This window comes from Brachycentrus maculatus, unplaced genomic scaffold, assembly GCF_059751285.1.
Source record: "Brachycentrus maculatus isolate JH-2025_06_01 unplaced genomic scaffold, ASM5975128v1 h1tg000299l, whole genome shotgun sequence".
In the NCBI taxonomy this organism is placed as follows: Eukaryota; Metazoa; Arthropoda; class Insecta; order Trichoptera; family Brachycentridae; genus Brachycentrus; species Brachycentrus maculatus.
The window spans coordinates 639,106-657,463 of NW_028281050.1; the positions used below are offsets into that span (position 1 = coordinate 639,106).

General features: G+C 31.1%; 3 protein-coding genes across 9 annotated transcripts; 1 reads left to right on the forward strand and 2 right to left on the reverse strand.

Moving 5' to 3' along the window:
* Nucleotides 1-589: 589 nt before the first annotated feature.
* Nucleotides 590-4,423, reverse strand: TyrRS-m (Tyrosine--tRNA ligase, mitochondrial). The gene is made up of 8 exons (XM_088267549.1): nucleotides 4,140-4,423; nucleotides 3,901-4,048; nucleotides 2,992-3,170; nucleotides 2,027-2,243; nucleotides 1,864-1,942; nucleotides 1,431-1,706; nucleotides 900-1,088; nucleotides 590-804 (listed from the first exon to the last, which is right to left on the reverse strand). The coding sequence occupies exons 1-8, from the start codon at nucleotides 4,259-4,261 to the stop codon at nucleotides 644-646; spliced, it is 1,371 nt and encodes a 456-aa protein (XP_088123675.1). The 5' UTR covers nucleotides 4,262-4,423; the 3' UTR covers nucleotides 590-643.
* Nucleotides 4,424-5,344: 921 nt separating this feature from the next.
* On the reverse strand, nucleotides 5,345-17,847 carry LOC148304885 (phosphoribosyl pyrophosphate synthase-associated protein 2). 4 transcript variants are annotated; one of them, XM_088267536.1, is made up of 7 exons: nucleotides 16,806-17,847; nucleotides 12,545-12,658; nucleotides 12,344-12,463; nucleotides 10,549-10,837; nucleotides 9,666-9,835; nucleotides 9,220-9,325; nucleotides 5,345-7,985 (listed from the first exon to the last, which is right to left on the reverse strand). In XM_088267536.1, coding segments are annotated over exons 1-7 (1,107 nt in total). In that variant the 5' UTR covers nucleotides 16,808-17,847; the 3' UTR covers nucleotides 5,345-7,679. The 4 variants fall into 4 exon arrangements, with proteins under 4 accessions (XP_088123662.1, XP_088123663.1, XP_088123661.1 ...); XM_088267537.1 differs by lacking the exon at nucleotides 16,806-17,847 and adding an exon at nucleotides 13,029-13,109; XM_088267535.1 differs by lacking the exon at nucleotides 16,806-17,847 and adding an exon at nucleotides 12,988-13,109.
* Nucleotides 14,048-18,019, forward strand: FucTB (alpha-(1,3)-fucosyltransferase 10). 4 transcript variants are annotated; one of them, XM_088267533.1, is made up of 3 exons: nucleotides 14,048-14,222; nucleotides 14,378-14,530; nucleotides 14,847-18,019. In XM_088267533.1, exon 3 carries the CDS (start codon nucleotides 14,864-14,866, stop codon nucleotides 16,190-16,192), a length of 1,329 nt encoding a protein of 442 aa, XP_088123659.1. In that variant the 5' UTR covers nucleotides 14,048-14,222; nucleotides 14,378-14,530; nucleotides 14,847-14,863; the 3' UTR covers nucleotides 16,193-18,019. The 4 variants fall into 4 exon arrangements, with proteins under 4 accessions (XP_088123659.1, XP_088123658.1, XP_088123657.1 ...); XM_088267532.1 differs by having other exon boundaries at nucleotides 14,067-14,222; nucleotides 14,378-14,555; XM_088267531.1 differs by having other exon boundaries at nucleotides 14,084-14,097; nucleotides 14,378-14,555.
* The last annotated feature ends 339 nt before the right edge of the window (nucleotides 18,020-18,358 follow it).

Sequence of the window (18,358 nt, forward strand, 5' to 3'; positions counted from 1 at the left end):
TATGCGAGTCATATTTAATTTAAGGAATTATTATTGTGCTTTTCATATTCTATATACATATATATGTACTTGAATGCATTGCTTCTATAAGAAACGCATTATAGATTTATTTTCAGTTTCGGAATGTAAAAAAATATTTTCATAAAACAATGATTCTATTATATTAAACCTCATGACATATTATTGTAAATATACAGTGCATTTTTAACTTTTACATTAAATAAATAATGATATTGATAAAAATTGTTTTGTTGTTTATCGCTTTTATACTCCGTGCTATTTTACTTCCAATTAGAAAACAAATGTGCTGTCCCCTGCTGTAAAACCTTACAAGAATTATTAAAATTGACGGTTTTATTACAAACATGAAAATAATTGCTTTCAGCCTTAAATCAATATGTGTGATAGAGTAGGTTTTATTAGTAAATATATATATCATTAAAGGAAAAGCAAATATAAAATATATAAATAGACTACACACAGAAAAACATTTTCAAATTATTTACCTTAATTTAAGTCCAAGCAAGCGGTTAATTATTTGTTTTCTATTTTATAAAAAAATAATTAATTCACACAAATTGTTCAGTCAATAAAATATCATCTTCAAAATAAACTTATTTTATTCAATTTATATACTAGAAAACTATGCCCATTTAACAACATAATAATTACGTTTGCCCACTCTTAAAAGTGATAGCATGTTTGGTAATATATGAACCGATTCCGATAGAACTTCCGAGAAGTTTGTGATTTTTTGGTGATTTATATGGAAACCTCCAGCTTTGATTATTCTCATCGCATCATCTAAAAACAATTAATTAATTCACATAAAATTTCACACTCGGTTATTATTATTAGAGGAAAATAATCTGTATAAAAGTTTGAAATATGAGACTTACTTTCTGTCGGGAAACATCCAGCTTTCATAGCCAATTTTAAAATGTCCATTCCGGGTTCCAATAATAATGAAACTACAGATGCTCCTTCAAATACTTGCTGTAATTCCGTAATGCTTAATTTCAATAATGAATCTATATTTTTACTGTACAAAGCGTCTGATGCTCTCTCTGCATTCTTTAAACCGTCCTCTGTAGAATTAAATAAACATCATTAAACAATGTATATAAAATAATTTTGACTTCATAAATCATTATACAGTAAAGGACAACATACGAACAAGTTGAATCTGTACCAAGCAGCATGTAGAATACTGTAGAAAATTGCAAATGTGTGTTAACTTGATATATCGCTCTTGAAAAATGAATATCTCGTTAGCTAGTAATAAGAAAATTGCAGGGAGGCCAAAAACTGTTTTATATTTAAGCCAAATATAACCAAAACATCTACATATTATGCAGTTCTTTGCCTCCCCTGTAAAATTTATATAAAGTGGAATGTTGTTTTTGCTTTATCGTGAGAAATATGTTTACCTCCATGGACAAGAATGGTAAGTTGTTCCGCCAATTTTTTTTGGGCAACTCTTTTTTCGGGGTGCATTTTGTGCAACTCCATTATGTGTTTTATTTCTCCCAACGACAAAAATGTAAAATACTTTAAGTAATTTTCAACTTCGGAATCTTTACTACGGATGAAAAATTGGTACAAGGCAAAGGATGACGTCTTCTTGTCGCTGAGCCAAATAGCATTCCCGGCAGATTTTCCAAATTTATTCCCCTCCTCTGTGGTAATTAGTGGTAATGTCAAACCTTAAATAATTAAAATAAAATTGGTTTTATTGTTCTTTTATCATATCAGTACACAGTAAATATATTTTTATTTTTTATTATAAATGGGTACATTTAAAAATTAATAAAAATCGATAGTGATAAATCTGCTAAAACAGATACTGCTAAAAATATTTACCGTAAACAGGTTGATTTGTAACTTTGCTTATTAAATCATGACCAGACCAGATATTTCCCATTTGATCATTACCTCCAACCTTTAAAAAGGAGGAACATATTATTTTAAGATTTGCATAAAATTATTTTAGTTAATGTGATATATTAGCAGAGTTGGAAATTACCTGAAATCTGCAATTATGATTTGTAAGTAAATACAGCCAATCATAAGCCTGAAATATTTGATATGTAAATTCTGTGAAGCTCATTCCCACTTCAGAATTAACTCTGCTTTGTACGGACTGTTTAAGTAACATTGTTCCCATCCGGAAATTTCTACCAACTTTGCTGACAAATTCTACGGCATCCATTTTTCTGTACCATTGTTCATTATTTAAAATTCTGGAAGAAACAAAGGTTAAATAGTATCAATGAATTTTTGAAAAAGATTTCGTAATTATATTAAACAATACGCTACACGGAAAACCACAAAAAAAGAGAATACAACTTTAATTTTATTACATAACAAAATAAAAATACTACACTATAATATAAGGATTCCGGGCATCTAAAATGACAAAGTCGTGCTTCAAATAATGATTGTAAAATACTTGAATCTGTAAGCTTTAAAGTACTTGAAAGTGGTCAGGCCAAGAGTCAGAATAATTGGCAGGTATGTATGAGGAGCTGCCTGAATGTGGAAGAGACGAAGATTGTTTGCAAAGACAGATTGGTGTGGCATTCTACTCTTTGAGACTTTAAAGTACTTGAAAGTGGTCAGGTCAAGAGTCAGAATAATTGGCAGGTATGTATGAGGAGATGCCTGAATATGGAAGAGACGAAGATTGTTTGCAAAGACAGATTGGTGTGGCATTCTACTCTCTCTGCCTACCCCTGCGGAAGTGGCGTGCTGGTTAGTTAGTTTGTTAGTTAGCTCGAAGATCATATGGAAAACTCTGATGTAATTTGGTAAGTATTTCATTTTGATTATGACGCTACAAGCTCATATCATTACAGTGGACATCCATCAAGAAATGTCAATAAAAAATGTTTAATCCTTGTACTCCATATTTTTTTTTTTAAATTAAATAATAGAAATAAGAACATTCTGTGATTACAATTCAAATCGTTGTATGTTTAAAATACTTACATAGGCGTTTTTAATTGAGATTTTTCATTTTTCCACAAGTATTTTGAGTGATTTTCAAAAACTTTTTCAATGTTTTGTTTTATTCCTTCTAAATTTTCCTTCACAAAATCTGTTTCTAAATACGGTCTGTCAATTGAACGTCCGCTTGGGTCACCAATGTGTCCCGTAGCACCACCTATCTGTAAACAATACTATACTTAATACATCAAACGAATTTGAAGCATCATAACTTCATTTGATACATTATTAAATTGTTAAGCGTATGCGTAAAAAAACATTGAATTGAAATATTTGTATGTATAAAAAAAAACAGAAAAATTATTTAAAAATACATTAATTATAGCATTGCAGTAATCATGCGAAAAAATCGCTGGGACCCTACACATGAATAACAAACAATAAATAAAACCTTTGTTTCTACATGTGACTATCTTTTACTTAATTTTACATTTCATCAGTGTTGAGGGTGGTGTCTGGTAACAAAATATTACTCCTGCACTGGATTAAAACAAACTTTACTTCTAAAGCTAAAAGAGCCGTAATACAACTAGTAAAAATGTATGTATATATGAAATAAATAAAAAAAAAGGAAATTGAGAGAAATAACACTTATTTTGGGTGACTATATATTAAATATATATTTGCCAACAGAAAAACCTGGAGGCAGTTTGTGGACTCCATATGTTCCACTTAAGGAGTGGATATGGTTTAATTATGATTAATTAATTATACATTATGTATATTGTATTCATATGAATGACTTAATTGATTTAACTATTTTGTGAAATTTCTGAAAAAAAAATATATATAATACTTTTTTTTACTTCAAAATATTTTTTAAAAAAGCTTTACATCCAGTAATTTTTCTTTCCATTTTAAGTTATAGATACATTGATTAAAAACTCTTACCAAAGCAATTACATTGTGGCCGCCTCTCTGCCAATGTAAAAGATTCACTAGAACTAAAAGATTTCCTACGTGAAGGCTGTCTGCAGTAGGATCAAACCCAGCATAAACGCACTGCGGAGTTTTATTGAGAAGATCCGTAATTTGCTTTCTGAAAATGTAATTAAAGAAACGTAATTTTCCTTTAACTGTGATGCAAATCAAAATAACTTTCGATGCATACTTTCAAATTAATTTCTTACATTTCTGTGCTGGGGAACACTTCTTGTATCACTCCCCTCTCGCGAAGATGCAAAATATTCCGATTTGAATACCACCGCTGAGATTGCTTAAGACATAACCTAAATGTTTGCAGAAGTGTCATCTTTATTTCAAAAAGAAAATGCTCAATTACATAAAACTACACGATGAAGGCCGATAAAAGTATTCATTTGAAATATTCTATGTTTTAAATCATGGTTTATATTGTATTATATGAAACCGAAACCTTCCAAGGGTCCTTACGTCAAATTTAAATAAAATTGACAGATGAAATTTCACCATAGACAATGTTTTCTATGGTCTAATTTTGGGGATGCAATAAGAAAAATATAGATATCCTGGAGTCTACTTTTACGAAATATGGGGGGAAAAAAACTCGTAAACAGGCTTTCGGTACCGAGTTTTATTCAACACAATGACGTAAACTACAAAAAGACAACAGGATACTATTACTTTTTATTGTTTTAAAAATATGATTATTTTTGTTAAAATTCGTAAAAATATACAAAAAAAGGTGACGCCAAGGATAAAACCATATACATCTCAAATGAGAGGAAAATAAAAATTGTGATGACATTATAATGAATCGGAGTCGCTTCCAACTTCTTTGATTAAATTAGACTATAGCGTTCACCATACTATACGTCTAGAGTGGAGTTTAGAATCCCTGTTTTCAGCATGTCGTCCTCAATGAGGGAAGATATTTTCTGGAGTATGATCTGAAGTTCAGAACTAATCCACCTTGCCTACATATAATTAAAAATCAAGATGACACTGCGTCAATAAAATGTCCTATGAATCATTGCATGCGAATAAGAGTTACGAGAATAATATTTGCAGTGTGTTAAATCTGATATTCCCCCCGAATTATAATAATTGCTTCTCCTATATTCATTAAATACATAAGTTTTAGAAAAAAAAAGTTTGGAAAATATACTAAGATAATGTATAAATTTTTATGCAATTTGATAATTTAGTCTTAAATTTTTTTTATTTTGATCAAAAAATTAAGTACTAAAAAATATATGCAAAAAGATATATGATATCATAATGATGGTATTTTGGCTTCTAGGTATTGCGTAGGAGTGGTTGTGAGCAATGAAAACACATCTTGCAAATAAGAAACAAACACGTTGTTTCATATTTCATATGTCATATGGTCAAATGATGAAAACAAAACATTCACTACTTCACCATCCTTTATTATCATTGATGGCAACAATAGCAGTACAAATGCAAGGCTCGTATTGTTTTACAATTTGAAAATTTAAACCAGAGTAATGTTTTACAAAAGAAAAAATATCATCGATACTTATACATATAAAACAGGCACACTGATAACATTACCAGAATATTTGGAATAAAGATAAATTTATATAATTCAAGGTGCTTTATGAAAGAATAAGACAACAAGTATAAAAATATATATATTCGTAGATTTTATATCTTTAAAATATCTCTTTCAATTCTACGAATGTGTATAATTAGATACATACAAAAGTTTAAAAATAAGTATCAGTTATAGGTATTTATTTTATTGTACTAACTGTTACACTATTAAATCAATTCAATGTTTTAGAATATTAAATTCACAAAATTCTTACACAAATTTAAATAGAAACAATACAACAACAAAAAATAGTTTATAATTAATATAAACACACTGGAAAATTTTATAATAATAGATTTTTACTGGGAAATTATAAAACAGTAGAATATTATTGATCCAATCTAATCCAAGAAAATCATATAAGGTGAGCTTTAAAAAGGAATTTGCAGTCGCAAAATAGTATGGAAATATATTTTTAGTTAGTTTTATTTTTAAAAGTCTTATGGTAAAATAAAATAGAAGAAATTTGTTTGATTTTGGAACAAATAATCTACTAAAACAAATAAAAATACATTTATTAAGCATTTTAAAATTTCCAAAATTTAAGTAGGTATGTATTTTTTCCTTACATTTTATATTATATTAGGGATGAAATATATTTTAACATAATTGGAAAATATGTGTTAGTGAGAGGTGGGATCAAATATATTAATCTTTGTAAACACGGATACAGAACTCTAAGAGCTTCATAATATTAATAAAATCTATTTACACCACATTGATAGGTAGTGTATTACAACAATAGTGAGTACACTAACAAGCAATGTTCCTTCTAAGGGTTTCAATGTACAGGTGCTCAGTTGTTCAAAATTATTCACACAAATGCTTCCACCTCACATCTTCACACGGACAATGTATCATAAAAAAATTGTAGAGCAGCAATGGCATATACTTCGATGTGACACCGGGTGCTTGCAAATAACTATTTTTGGTGCTCATAGTCTCCAGCCGTTGTGACTGACACACAATGCCTTCGAAATGTGGTGTTGGAGACGTATGCTCCGAATTCCCTGAACCGCGAGAAGGATAAATATTTCCATTTTAAAAGAACCAAATATGTATAAAAGACTGACTTTCCTGTCTGTTTGAGACGAGTCCTTCAGTTTTTCGGACACATCGCCAGAAGAAATATTGACAGCCTTAAAAAGGTAACGGTCACAAGAGGGGTCAAAGGTAGTAGAAGAAGTAGACCCTAACTAGACGGACTGACCAAATTAAGGTTGCCACAAATTCATCAGTGGTTAGAACAATCTAGATGGCAGTGTCTCGGGAGAGGTGGAGGACAACTACACAAATTATTTTGAGGACAAGGAGATAGGTTGGTAACGACCTTCAGTAATGAGGACAAAGATGCAGAAGATTTTACATGGTTTTGTATTGAGTGTTGTCTCTATACTTTAATTACTAAATGTAAACCTAGTGAAATTATATGTGTTTGCACATACAAATGTTTTAAATTACACAGGACATATTTAAAAAAAAAATTACTGATGTAGTGATGTGATGATCCACAAACACAACTACAAACGTTATTAGAGGGAATTTTGCTCAAAATCATACAAAATAGTATAATTTTCTCTACAGTTAATTATAATAATTAACCATCAATATGTATTTCAAACTTAAGACTTGGTAAAAAAAAAGTATTTTTAAAACAAAATACAGTGGAACTCCAACTATCCGAACAATTGGAACCAGACCCCATTAGGAAAATTGCATTTTTTTTTCCAAAAAAGGTCTGTTTCAAGTAATTACTGTATGTGTGTTTGTTGAAAATGGGAGAAAAAAACTGTTCTTAAAGAAAATGAGCTTTTAATTAAATAAATAAAAAGGTTACATTTTTACATATTAAGCGTAGTTACAAGTGCCGTACATTAGTATAATAAGTACGTGCTATACTGCAAATTAAAGTCACTGCTCGCTGAACATTTCAGTAAGCTATTTGAATGTCATTATCTGTTTTCGGGCTGCGACAGGTGGCTTCATGGAGAGAAGAACAATAGCACGCGTAGACAGAATCATTATTTTGCAAATTGCAGTACGTTTACGTTTTAATTTTTTTCCTTGAAATTCTGAAACCGATATGTACAGTTCAGATTATTGGAGTTCTACTGTAGGTAAAGTTAATGTTTTAATCTTCGAGTGTCACATTCTTGAAGAGATATGACATGGATTCCTTGTTGTGAATGCGTCTAATGGCTTCACTCAGGAGGATGGATATGTCAACAGTTTTAATTTTGTGGCACTGCATTTTCTGTATGTCATGGGGAACAGTGTTGGTTACTACGACCTCGTCGATGGCCGAGTCCTCTATCAGTCGGGGAGCGTCAGAAGACAACAGGCCGTGCGTCGCCAACACGTAGATCTTGTATGCACCTCTTTCCTTCAACACCTCCGCTGCCGCCACAAAAGATTGGACATCGTCGATAAGGTCATCCTGTTTAAATAATATACAATGGAATAAATATTTAGCAAACGAACCATGAATAAGCAACAAACTAAAACAATCAGTGTGCAATAATCTTCATAAGTACGGAATCTATCATTTTTCAAAAATATAATTACATGTTCATCACAGGAATTATCTGAGATAACACTTAAAAATTAAAATGAACAAAGTAAAAAAAAAAATGTTTTACTATTCTAACTAACTAACCATCAGGGATGAGCAGAGAATAGAACGCCACACCACTCTGTCTTTGCAAACGTTCTTCGCCTCCTACACATTCATGCATCTCCTCATACATACCCGCCGATTATTTCGACTCCTAACCTATTGCTATTTGTATGTAAACAAAATACATATATACATTTATACAACATGAATAGTAGTAGAACTTAACAATTTTAATTAAAAAAATCTATGAGAATTATTGATCCGATAGGTCCATGTATAACAGATTTGTGTCTATTTTAGCTATTTCAGTTTTTTTAAAGTCACAACCTTGAATACTAAATTGTTTTTGTTGCTATGGACAACAAGACACCCTGGAAAACCACCGTGGAACTGAAAATCTATATGTATGTAAATCATACATTTAGGTAGGATCGCTAGATGGTACTAACTGACTTCCTATAAAATAATCAACATGTACTTTTGTATTATTGCCAAAACCTACATTTATGTAGTTGATATTAAGTGCACCATTTTGGTACACTTATTTTTTATGGTTTAGTATTGAAAATCATCTCTATAATATAATATGGAAATTAATAAACCCATTTTTTAAAGCTATTTTTAATATTGTTAATAATGCCAAGTTGGATAATATTTGACCTCAATAAAAAAAATGCGAGAAGTATCAGATAAGTAAATCATTTCTTCATTATGCATAAAAATATTTGTACAAAATATAGATAAGAATTTAATGTTTTGAATATTTGTAGAATTAATAATATATCAAAGGCAAATCACTATAAAATAAGCCTTCTACAAAGTAATTCCAGCACTTACTATAAATCAAGCACTCAGAATTATTCACTGTTTAATAAAAGCTACTACATTCATATCAATATTTTACATCCAATAAAATTATTTTTAAAGCAAGAGTGTATTTTAATTTATTGCACGGTGGCATACTAAATGTTTTCCGACTCACAAAGGGATTAAACAAATCTCTCGTTTTTGTAATTCCAGAAAATTTCAAAGTGAAATGATATAGCTAACTCACCACCATGATTGCAATGCGGCCTCCAACATCTCCCACTACGTTGATGGGAGGTTTTTCTTTTGCAGGGTGAACTGGAACACCTACTCCAACATCCATTGTTCGCGATCTAATTAAAATAAAGTAAAATTTGTTTGCAAAATAGCTCTCATCTTAAGGATTTTGAAAAAATCCAATTGAAATTTGATGCTCGATGGGTCAATTAGTAGATATTTTAATTGTAACCCGATTTTTGTGGTAAAAATATCTTGTTAGAAATTTACAATTACAAAAAAATATAAAATATCAAATTTATTTTTAAAAAATGTGAAAAATTTATGGCATTTATATTTTTTTAAACTGATCTATTACATTTTATGTAGGAAAGTTATTAAGTAAATAATTTAAGTAGGAAACAAAAGTTATGTAAATAATATATCCGACTAAATATAGAAATAAAAATTTGGTACCTAGGCAAAGTTGGTGGAGAATATCTGCCATCAACTTCGTCACTCTCAGATTCCTTTTGTTCTCCATGTATGACTGCTATTCCCAGCCTAAGACGCTCAGCGTAGGAAGTAGCCTTCTTAGCCGACCCGGGGTTGCGGGCAACTATCACTGCATTCCGGTAATCAGGAATCTAAAAACACTTCATGTGTATGTGGCATTCCATCCAATAATACTTTCATCATTAAGTACATATAAAGACAAGGCCATTAGTACTAGTCCAGAGTAATATATTGCGGTGTAAAATGTGGCCTATGTAACCATTAATATTATAAGTTTTACAACATTTTATTGTAATCTTACGTAATTCAATTTTTAGTGATTGATCATTTAAAAGTTTGTAATGTTTATAAAAAGTGGTACACAAAAAAAAAACAAATAGGTCACCATTGGATATAGGGATAAACCATCCATTTTCCATGCACATGGTTAATATTTCTATATGATTATACACCACAGTAAAAGAACCGAGTCCATAAATATTGCAATGTAATTCATAGATTGATACAAAATGAAACAAAAATGTTGAAATGGTCATTTTGTGACTACTAACATTACAACTTTACTAACTGGTGATCGACCTTATCTGCTTGGAGAACCAACTAGCGTTGATTCTTTTAAATTTTTAATAATTTTAGTATTTTTGTAACTTGAAAAAATTGTAATAAAAAAAAAATAGGTTCAAATTACTTTCAACATATCTATTTCTAATTATTATGTTGTATGGAATGTATTATTAATAATATGCAGACCATGTTATGAAGTGAATTATTTGAAGTTTTATGTAGTGTGATATTCTCATTGTTTTTACAATATAAATAAGGATAAATTTGTGTTCATACTTACACACTCCTGAATATATTGCAAGAGGAAAGGAGATGCGCGGAGGTTGTCCACGGGGCAGTCGAAGAATCCCTGAATCTCTTTTTGATGCAGATCCATGGTGATGACGTGTGTCAGTCCGGATTTGCACATCATCTTGGCGAGAAGCTTGCTGACGATGCAGCCCCTCTTGCGCATCTTGCACTGCTTACTGTACGGCAAGTACGGAATCACGCCCACCACCGACTTGGCGGATGATGTCTTGCAAGCGTAGGCCATTATCAGCAGCTCCATTATGTTATTATTAACATCCCTAGAATATCAAACTATTAGTCGAGGCAGCGGGCGAGGAAAGAATTTATTTGTGCTAGTGGTGGTTTCCATAGACATGTGTTGTTCACACTTTTGTGGCATCACTTCAGATGGATATACACTGCAGCGCACTCTGCAAGGTTGGAAAATGAATTTTATTTTTGATTATTACATATCCATTCTTATTCAAGGTAAAAAAAAAGCTTACAACTTTGAGAAATGTTACACCAGAAACCTTTTCTAATGCATGCGTATACTTTCTGTTCTATACAAATAATGAATTTATTACTTCAGAATTGATGAACAACTATAATTATGAAGGAAAAAATGGTGATGGAATTTTCCAAGTGAAATGTTCTTTGAATTTAATAGGCATCCATAATCACATAAGTGCATATTCGCCTGCGTATAATGGTTAGCGCATTTAGCTGTGCCGGAGGTCCTGGGTTCGATTCCTAGGGGTGGTTAAAATAATTAAAGTGATTTCAAACTCCAATATTTATTTAATATATCCCTGGACTGATACCTGAAGCGTAGGATCACTTTGCCTTCATGTAAGCAATAATCAAGATACACAATGCAGTGCTCTATGCACTGTTGCATGGGGATGAGGGTTAGAAGAAGAAGTATATCTTATCATTGTTTACATGTTGGGGTTTTTGGTGGATGCATATAATAATTACTTTATATGATATCCAATACTTTAAATTCCTAAAATAATAGTTTGGATAACAACCTAAATGGTTTTCTATTTATTATCCTTAATATTATTTTATAATTGAATTCAATCTTGTAACAGCTGCTCAACTAACTAACTTTGCCAATAATATACTTAAAAAGAGAAAAAATATTATTTTATCAAAGTATACATGTAATATATTCTGTACAAATTGGCTACAGCCGTTGATAAAGAAAAAAAATATATACAAAGCAAATAATTATGCCATATCAGCAGGCGCGAGGTAAATAATCGTACATCCTAAATTTCAGAGAGTAATTTTCAGAATATTTTTGAATATTCTTATTCTAGGACATAATAAAATAACAGCAATAAATTTTTTTAAAATCAGTAATTTGGTCTCTCCAGAGCTTCTGAAAATTTGGATTAATGATTATTTACTTGGTATCCACCAGAATGTCAATGTTGAATGGCAAAAAAGGAAAATAAACATTTCTTAGTATAATTTTGTCCGCAATGATTCTAATTTGGAGAAAAAATGTGTTAAATTGTCTTGATTTTTATATATTGTCTATATAGTCTCTCCAGTTTTGTATTTATTGTGATTGTATACTAAGATCGTGGTATGTATTTGTAAATAATTATATTGTTGGTTAATTTATGATGCATTATTGAAGAAAGTGAAACATTTTATTTTTGGAATATTAGTGTTTAAAGATTTAAAATGTATGTGGTACAGTAAAAAAGGGATATTAATAAGAAAAATATACATCAAGGCATAGCACCACAACTGCTGGGACTAATTCAGACCCTAGTTATCAATCTTACTTGGTTCCAGTTTGAACAATATAGATATCTTTCCCCCGAACAGAATCTCCAATCTCAACCACTGTCTCTCTATTAGTCTTGTGGAATACGGCGCAGCCTCCATTCTTTACGCCGAGCCGACTGGAAGAAAAACACATAATTAAAAACTACGCAAAACCTGGCCACAAAGACACTGAGATAATATTAAAAATAGCTAAGTACCTGGCAATCAAATTGGCCAGCTCCACATGTGAGTTTCCTCCTATAAGAACAATATCAGATGTGATTGGTCCCTCCATTGTGCAAGATCCACGAGGTATCCGAAAACCCCTGAACCTAAAAGTATTTTAATCACCTGAAAATTAATGGTTACATATTCCCGGCACGGTCAAATATTTATTTGGTTCAAAAGACATGCTTCATTCCGACGAATTTAGCGATCTAAACGATTCGGATAAATATATTAGTTACGAACGACAAGCACGCAAATCTATAACAAAAATGGAATGTTAACACAAACTCAAAACACCGGTGGAAGCTAAATACAAGGTATCAAATACGTTGCAGTACGAAAAGCCCGAAAGCCGTAACAAACTAAATCGATGGTAAACAAGTGGTTGAGTCACAAGGCAAATCACGAGCATATAAAATTTAAATTAAAGAACCTTGTTTTGCTGATAAACATAATTTTATATATAATTTATACCTCCTAAAGTTTTATTTATAATTAACAAACGATACAACGATCTCTACTCGACGACACGACAGGACACGACCACAGACTACTAATTTATATCATATCACAAACTATGTATTTTATCACATTTATATACACGCGACCGGACACGACACGGCACGACCAAAGACAAAGATTATAAATTAGAAACAAGAAACAAACTATGGGAAGTCTTCTTCTTCTTCTTTCCATATTCGCTCCCTAGGTGGAGCATATGGCCAACACGAGACGTCTCCAAGTCACTCTGTCACGCGCCATCTCCTTGGCTTCCTCCCAGGTCAGTCCGGCGTCTCGAAGTTCCGCTGAGTATAGTCGGTGAATGGTCGTCAGGGGCCTTCCGGGGCGCCGGAATCCTCGGGGTTGGAATAAGAGACATGAGGGGTTGATGCTCTCAGGTGGCATTCTAAGAACATATCCCAACCATGTCCACCTTCTCCTCTTCAGGACTTCCAGTATGAGAGGCTGTTGAGTTCTTCTCCTCACATCGTCATTCCTGCGGAAGTCATACCACTTTATACCCAGTATTCGCCTCAGGCACCTATTTTTAAACCATGCTAGTTTCTTGCTTGGTACACAAAACAAAACGTTATCTTCGTTCGTAAAACTTTGGACTATTGGCATTGTTCTGAAACAGAGGTCGCTGGCATTTTTTGTGAAGAAAGTAGGGTTTCACAATTCCAATACCTCTTGACTTTTTTTGGTTGTCGTCGATACAATTTATGATGAAAATTCTACTCAATAAATTCTTAACTCTTATACCCTGCAACAATTTTATTTTAGTATTACTAGGGGCTAACCTTCTGCCCCTGCGACAAATTTTTGTAGATGTACTTAAGTGCCAGTAGCCCTTATCATGTCTGGGCGGTCCGCGTTTCATTTGTCTGCAATTAATTCGGGGGTGCCGGAATTTTCGACTTGTGTTTTTAAAAAAAAATAATTACAGGATCTACCTGTAACCATTCAACAGCCATAAAAGTATTATTGTCTATGATACACATATGTCAAAATACAAAAAAATATTCCTGTTTGTTTATCGGTTGTTCGTTTGACATTGTTTTTTGTATTACTTTTTTTTATAAACATGAAACGTTTTTGTATATTTTTCAAAGTTTTGTAACGTTACGTTCTATTAAATTAAAATAATATCAAATTGTATTATATATAGTACGGCTGTCCAAATTTAAAACACAGTAAGGGACATTTTTTTGTAGTAGGTTTTTTTTTGCATTTATGGACTAAGTAGACTCTACTTAGTCCAAAAATGCAAAAAAAACCTACTACAAAAAAAATGTCCCTTACTGTGTTTTAAATTTGGACAGCCGAGTACTCTTAAAGTTATTCATAATTTTCCTGAACTTCCACCGGTTTTAAAACCAAACAAACAAAAAAAAGTGTAAACAAAAATGGATTTCCCATAATGGTACTACTTATGGAATAAATTTAAATATACATTTTACTTTCTTACTTACTTGGTGAGTATAGAATTAGATTCAAAGTGTAAGTACCTAATAATAATACAAAAATAAATTATTTTTCAATTCCAATACATACATATTGTCTTATCACTATTCGTAATATTATTTATTCCGGCGGGGTACTCACAGATTGCCCTTATTATTTTATATTTTATATGACAACTTTGACAAATTATATGTTGATAATTTTACAGAGCACAAAATAAAATTCTTCTATTTGATAAGAACATCCTGCCGGTTGATGGCTGATACATATAATAAAATATTTACGAGGATGTGTTAGTGAGTGATCTATTTTACAACTTCATTTCAGATAAAACATCATCAGCTATGATTCATTTACGAAGAATTATAAAAATGAAAGGACCTATTTGTAAAATAATTTTGTGCATTGTTTTGGTAATCTCGGTGAAACATTTTTACTGGACAATATCTGATCCTACTGATTATCCGGTAATCATTTGGTGGACTTCTAATTTCCCTGGATTTTTATCCAATGTGCAACGATGTAAGAATAATGTGATTTGTGAATTTACTAATGTAAAAGAAAGAAGATTTGACAAGAACACAGAAGGTTTTTTGTTTTATGGAAGCGATTTTGATTATTTAGAATTGCCTTTGCCGAGAAATCCACTGAAGTACGTTTGGGGATTGATGCATGAAGAGTCTCCTAGAAATACTCCAATACTCCAACACGGGCCCGCCTTGCAGCTATTCAACTATTCCTCTACCATATCTCGTCACAGTGATGTCCCATTGACCCTACTTTACCTCGGAGGAATGAACGACTTACTCACTCACAAATACTTCATCCCGACACCAAAAAAAAACTCTCTTTTAAAAGAACTCGCTCCAGTTTTATACATCCAAACTGATTGTGATACTTCATCCTACAGAGATATATATGTGAAAGAGTTAATGAAACATATTCCGGTAGATTCGTACGGGAAATGCTTGAATAATAAAAAACTTCCAAAGGAGCACGAAGGAGACTATCTTAACAATTTAAATTCAGATGATTTTCTCAATTTTGTAGCTCAATATAAGTTTACGATATCTTTCGAAAATGCGGTGTGCGATGATTACATCACCGAAAAGTTTTGGCGGCCATTAAAAGTAGGGTCAGTTCCTATTTACATGGGTTCTCCGAGTATCAGAGACTGGTTACCCAATGACCAGTCAGCTGTGATTGCCAAAAACTTTGAATCTCCAAAGTTTCTCGCTGCTTACATAGAATACTTAAACACCCACGATGATAAATATGAAGTATACCTTCAACACAAATTGAGTAGTAAGATAACTAACTTAAATTTAGTCACCGCATTGAATAAACGATCTTGGAATGTGAATGGAAATGATTTTGATACCTTTATTTATGCCTTTGAATGTTATGTTTGCCAAAAAATACACGATAGACGGATAAATAACAATTTTCAGTACAGTATAGCTGATCAAAGCCACTACAGTTGCCCTCAGCCTTCAATGCCCTTCAAAAGTAATCAGTTGGACAAATGGTGGATCGAGCAATGGGAAGTACAGAAAAGAAGAGCTGCTTTATTGAATAAGCTAGTTGTCCAAGAAAATCAAAATAATTTAACGGAAGCGGACTTCTCTAAGTATGAATCTAGCGATTTACCAAGTATTTTGAATTCATTATGATTTTAAAGATGTTTATTAAGTACCTACTAGGCAGTGGCGTGCACAGAGTTTATCAGGGGAGGCAGTAGGGTTGGGCAACGATAAGGCATAGTAGGCACTGGTTGTTTTTATATATAGAACTCGAATAATCCAGGGTAAGCACTGCTTTTCTGCCTATAAAATGCACGTCTCTGCTACATAGGTTACCCGAGGTGTGTATATATTATTCTGAGATTATCTTTACCCTCTTAATATAGTGAATATAACTTGTAATTTTTTTACTACAAGTTTATTGTATGAAATAAAATTGATTTTACTAATCTTTTAATTGATTCTATTAAAAATATTTTTTAATGAAGAATTCAAGGAATTTTTGTAATTTTCATACTTATATATCAAAAGACATATGATGAATGTAACATAGTCAAAATTATTTATATCTCAAAGACATTAATTTTTTAAAATACTTAAGTTGAATAATATTTCTGATACGTAAAAATGATCTTTAACAACAAAATAAAATGTGCCAATAATACTTACGTACAGTAGACTCTATATTTACTAGAATGGTGATGAATATAATCCCTGTTAATTCAAGAATATATACATTTAATAACATATAAATGACACTTACATGTTTACAAGTCTCTGATTTTTTTTGTAACAAAGGCAGTAGTTAGCCTCTATTTTATAATCGGCTCATTTTTTACTACATGAAATGTGGTTGACAGTTGCTCAACCAGAATAAAACAACTGACAACTGTGTTTTTTTTCTTGAATTGTAAAAATTTGAATTATGTAATATCGATTTGGAGTTTGGAATTTTTTTTAACATCCTGATTAAGCCATTTTCCGATTAAAGCGATCTTGGTAAGTTTAGAGTCTTCTGTATATATTTTTTTAATATTATAAAAAGCTTTATACGAGTACATTATTAATTAAAATATATATTGTAGCTAGTCTTAACTAATTTCGGGAATCTTGTATTTATTGAGCCAGTATTGTTATATTTGATGGTGAAAATAAAATAAATAAAATAAAATATTTTATATAAATTAATCTCTATCTAATTATGCCATATAATGGTATAACCATTTATGAATTATTTCACAGATAAACGTTTGCATTTATTATGAATATATATTTTAATCAAATAAATGGCGCTGAAATAATTTGACTTTACTATGTATAAGTTGGCTACTGACTGCCAATTTTTCAAGCAGATTAATTGTCCGATGGGTCGACATAGCTGACATTTTCTAAAAAGAATTCTTTACCAGAATGAGCATGAAAACTAACCTATTGACATTATTATTAAAAATATGAAAATAATTGATTTTAGTCACCATTGATTGGCTTAGCCAATTGATGCGGTTTAGTTAGGTGCATCTTTATTTTGAATAGAAATTCATCTCACAATCTTAGTACATATTTAATTTGAATCTCTAAACATCTATTTCCTTTATTGAATGTTACTAATAGTTTTGATTATTTTTATTTCTGATATAAAACCACGTTTTATACATTTAAAAAAATACATATACATATATTTATTTAAAATTTTAATCTCAGCCAAAAATATTTTTAAGTATAAATCGAATTTTTGACAATGTCCTAGATGTGTGCTTGGCAGTTTTATTTACATCCATAAATATATAAGACAAATTATCTTAAAAAGCATATGTGTATAAAATGTCTTATGATAGAATAAACATGATATTCTCCTAGTCGATAAGTAAAGAGACAATGATTGAAATACTTATTTAAAAAAACTTTAAAAAATTTAATTTAAATGTGCCTATAATGTTAAACATTTTAAATCAATAAAAATAATATGTATCCATAAAACCTTTGTTTCATTCTCCTTCCTCTACCTTTTTCTAACCTTTATCTATATTTCTAATGGTGCATACGTCACTGCATTGTATATAAGCTTGTACTATCTTGATTCTTAAACACATAGAGGAAAGGCGATCAGTCCCGCACTTCAGGCACCAGTCTAGAGTAATATTAAATGAATATTTGGGAAAGAATTACCTTTTTTGACACCCCTACGGTGGTAATGACAGAAAAAAATTGATCTCCAATCACATAATGTATAAATTATCATGTTATTTCTTCATCTCTTGATTGACAAACACCATTTCAAAATTCAAAAAAATATATTATTCATAAAATTGTTTTAAT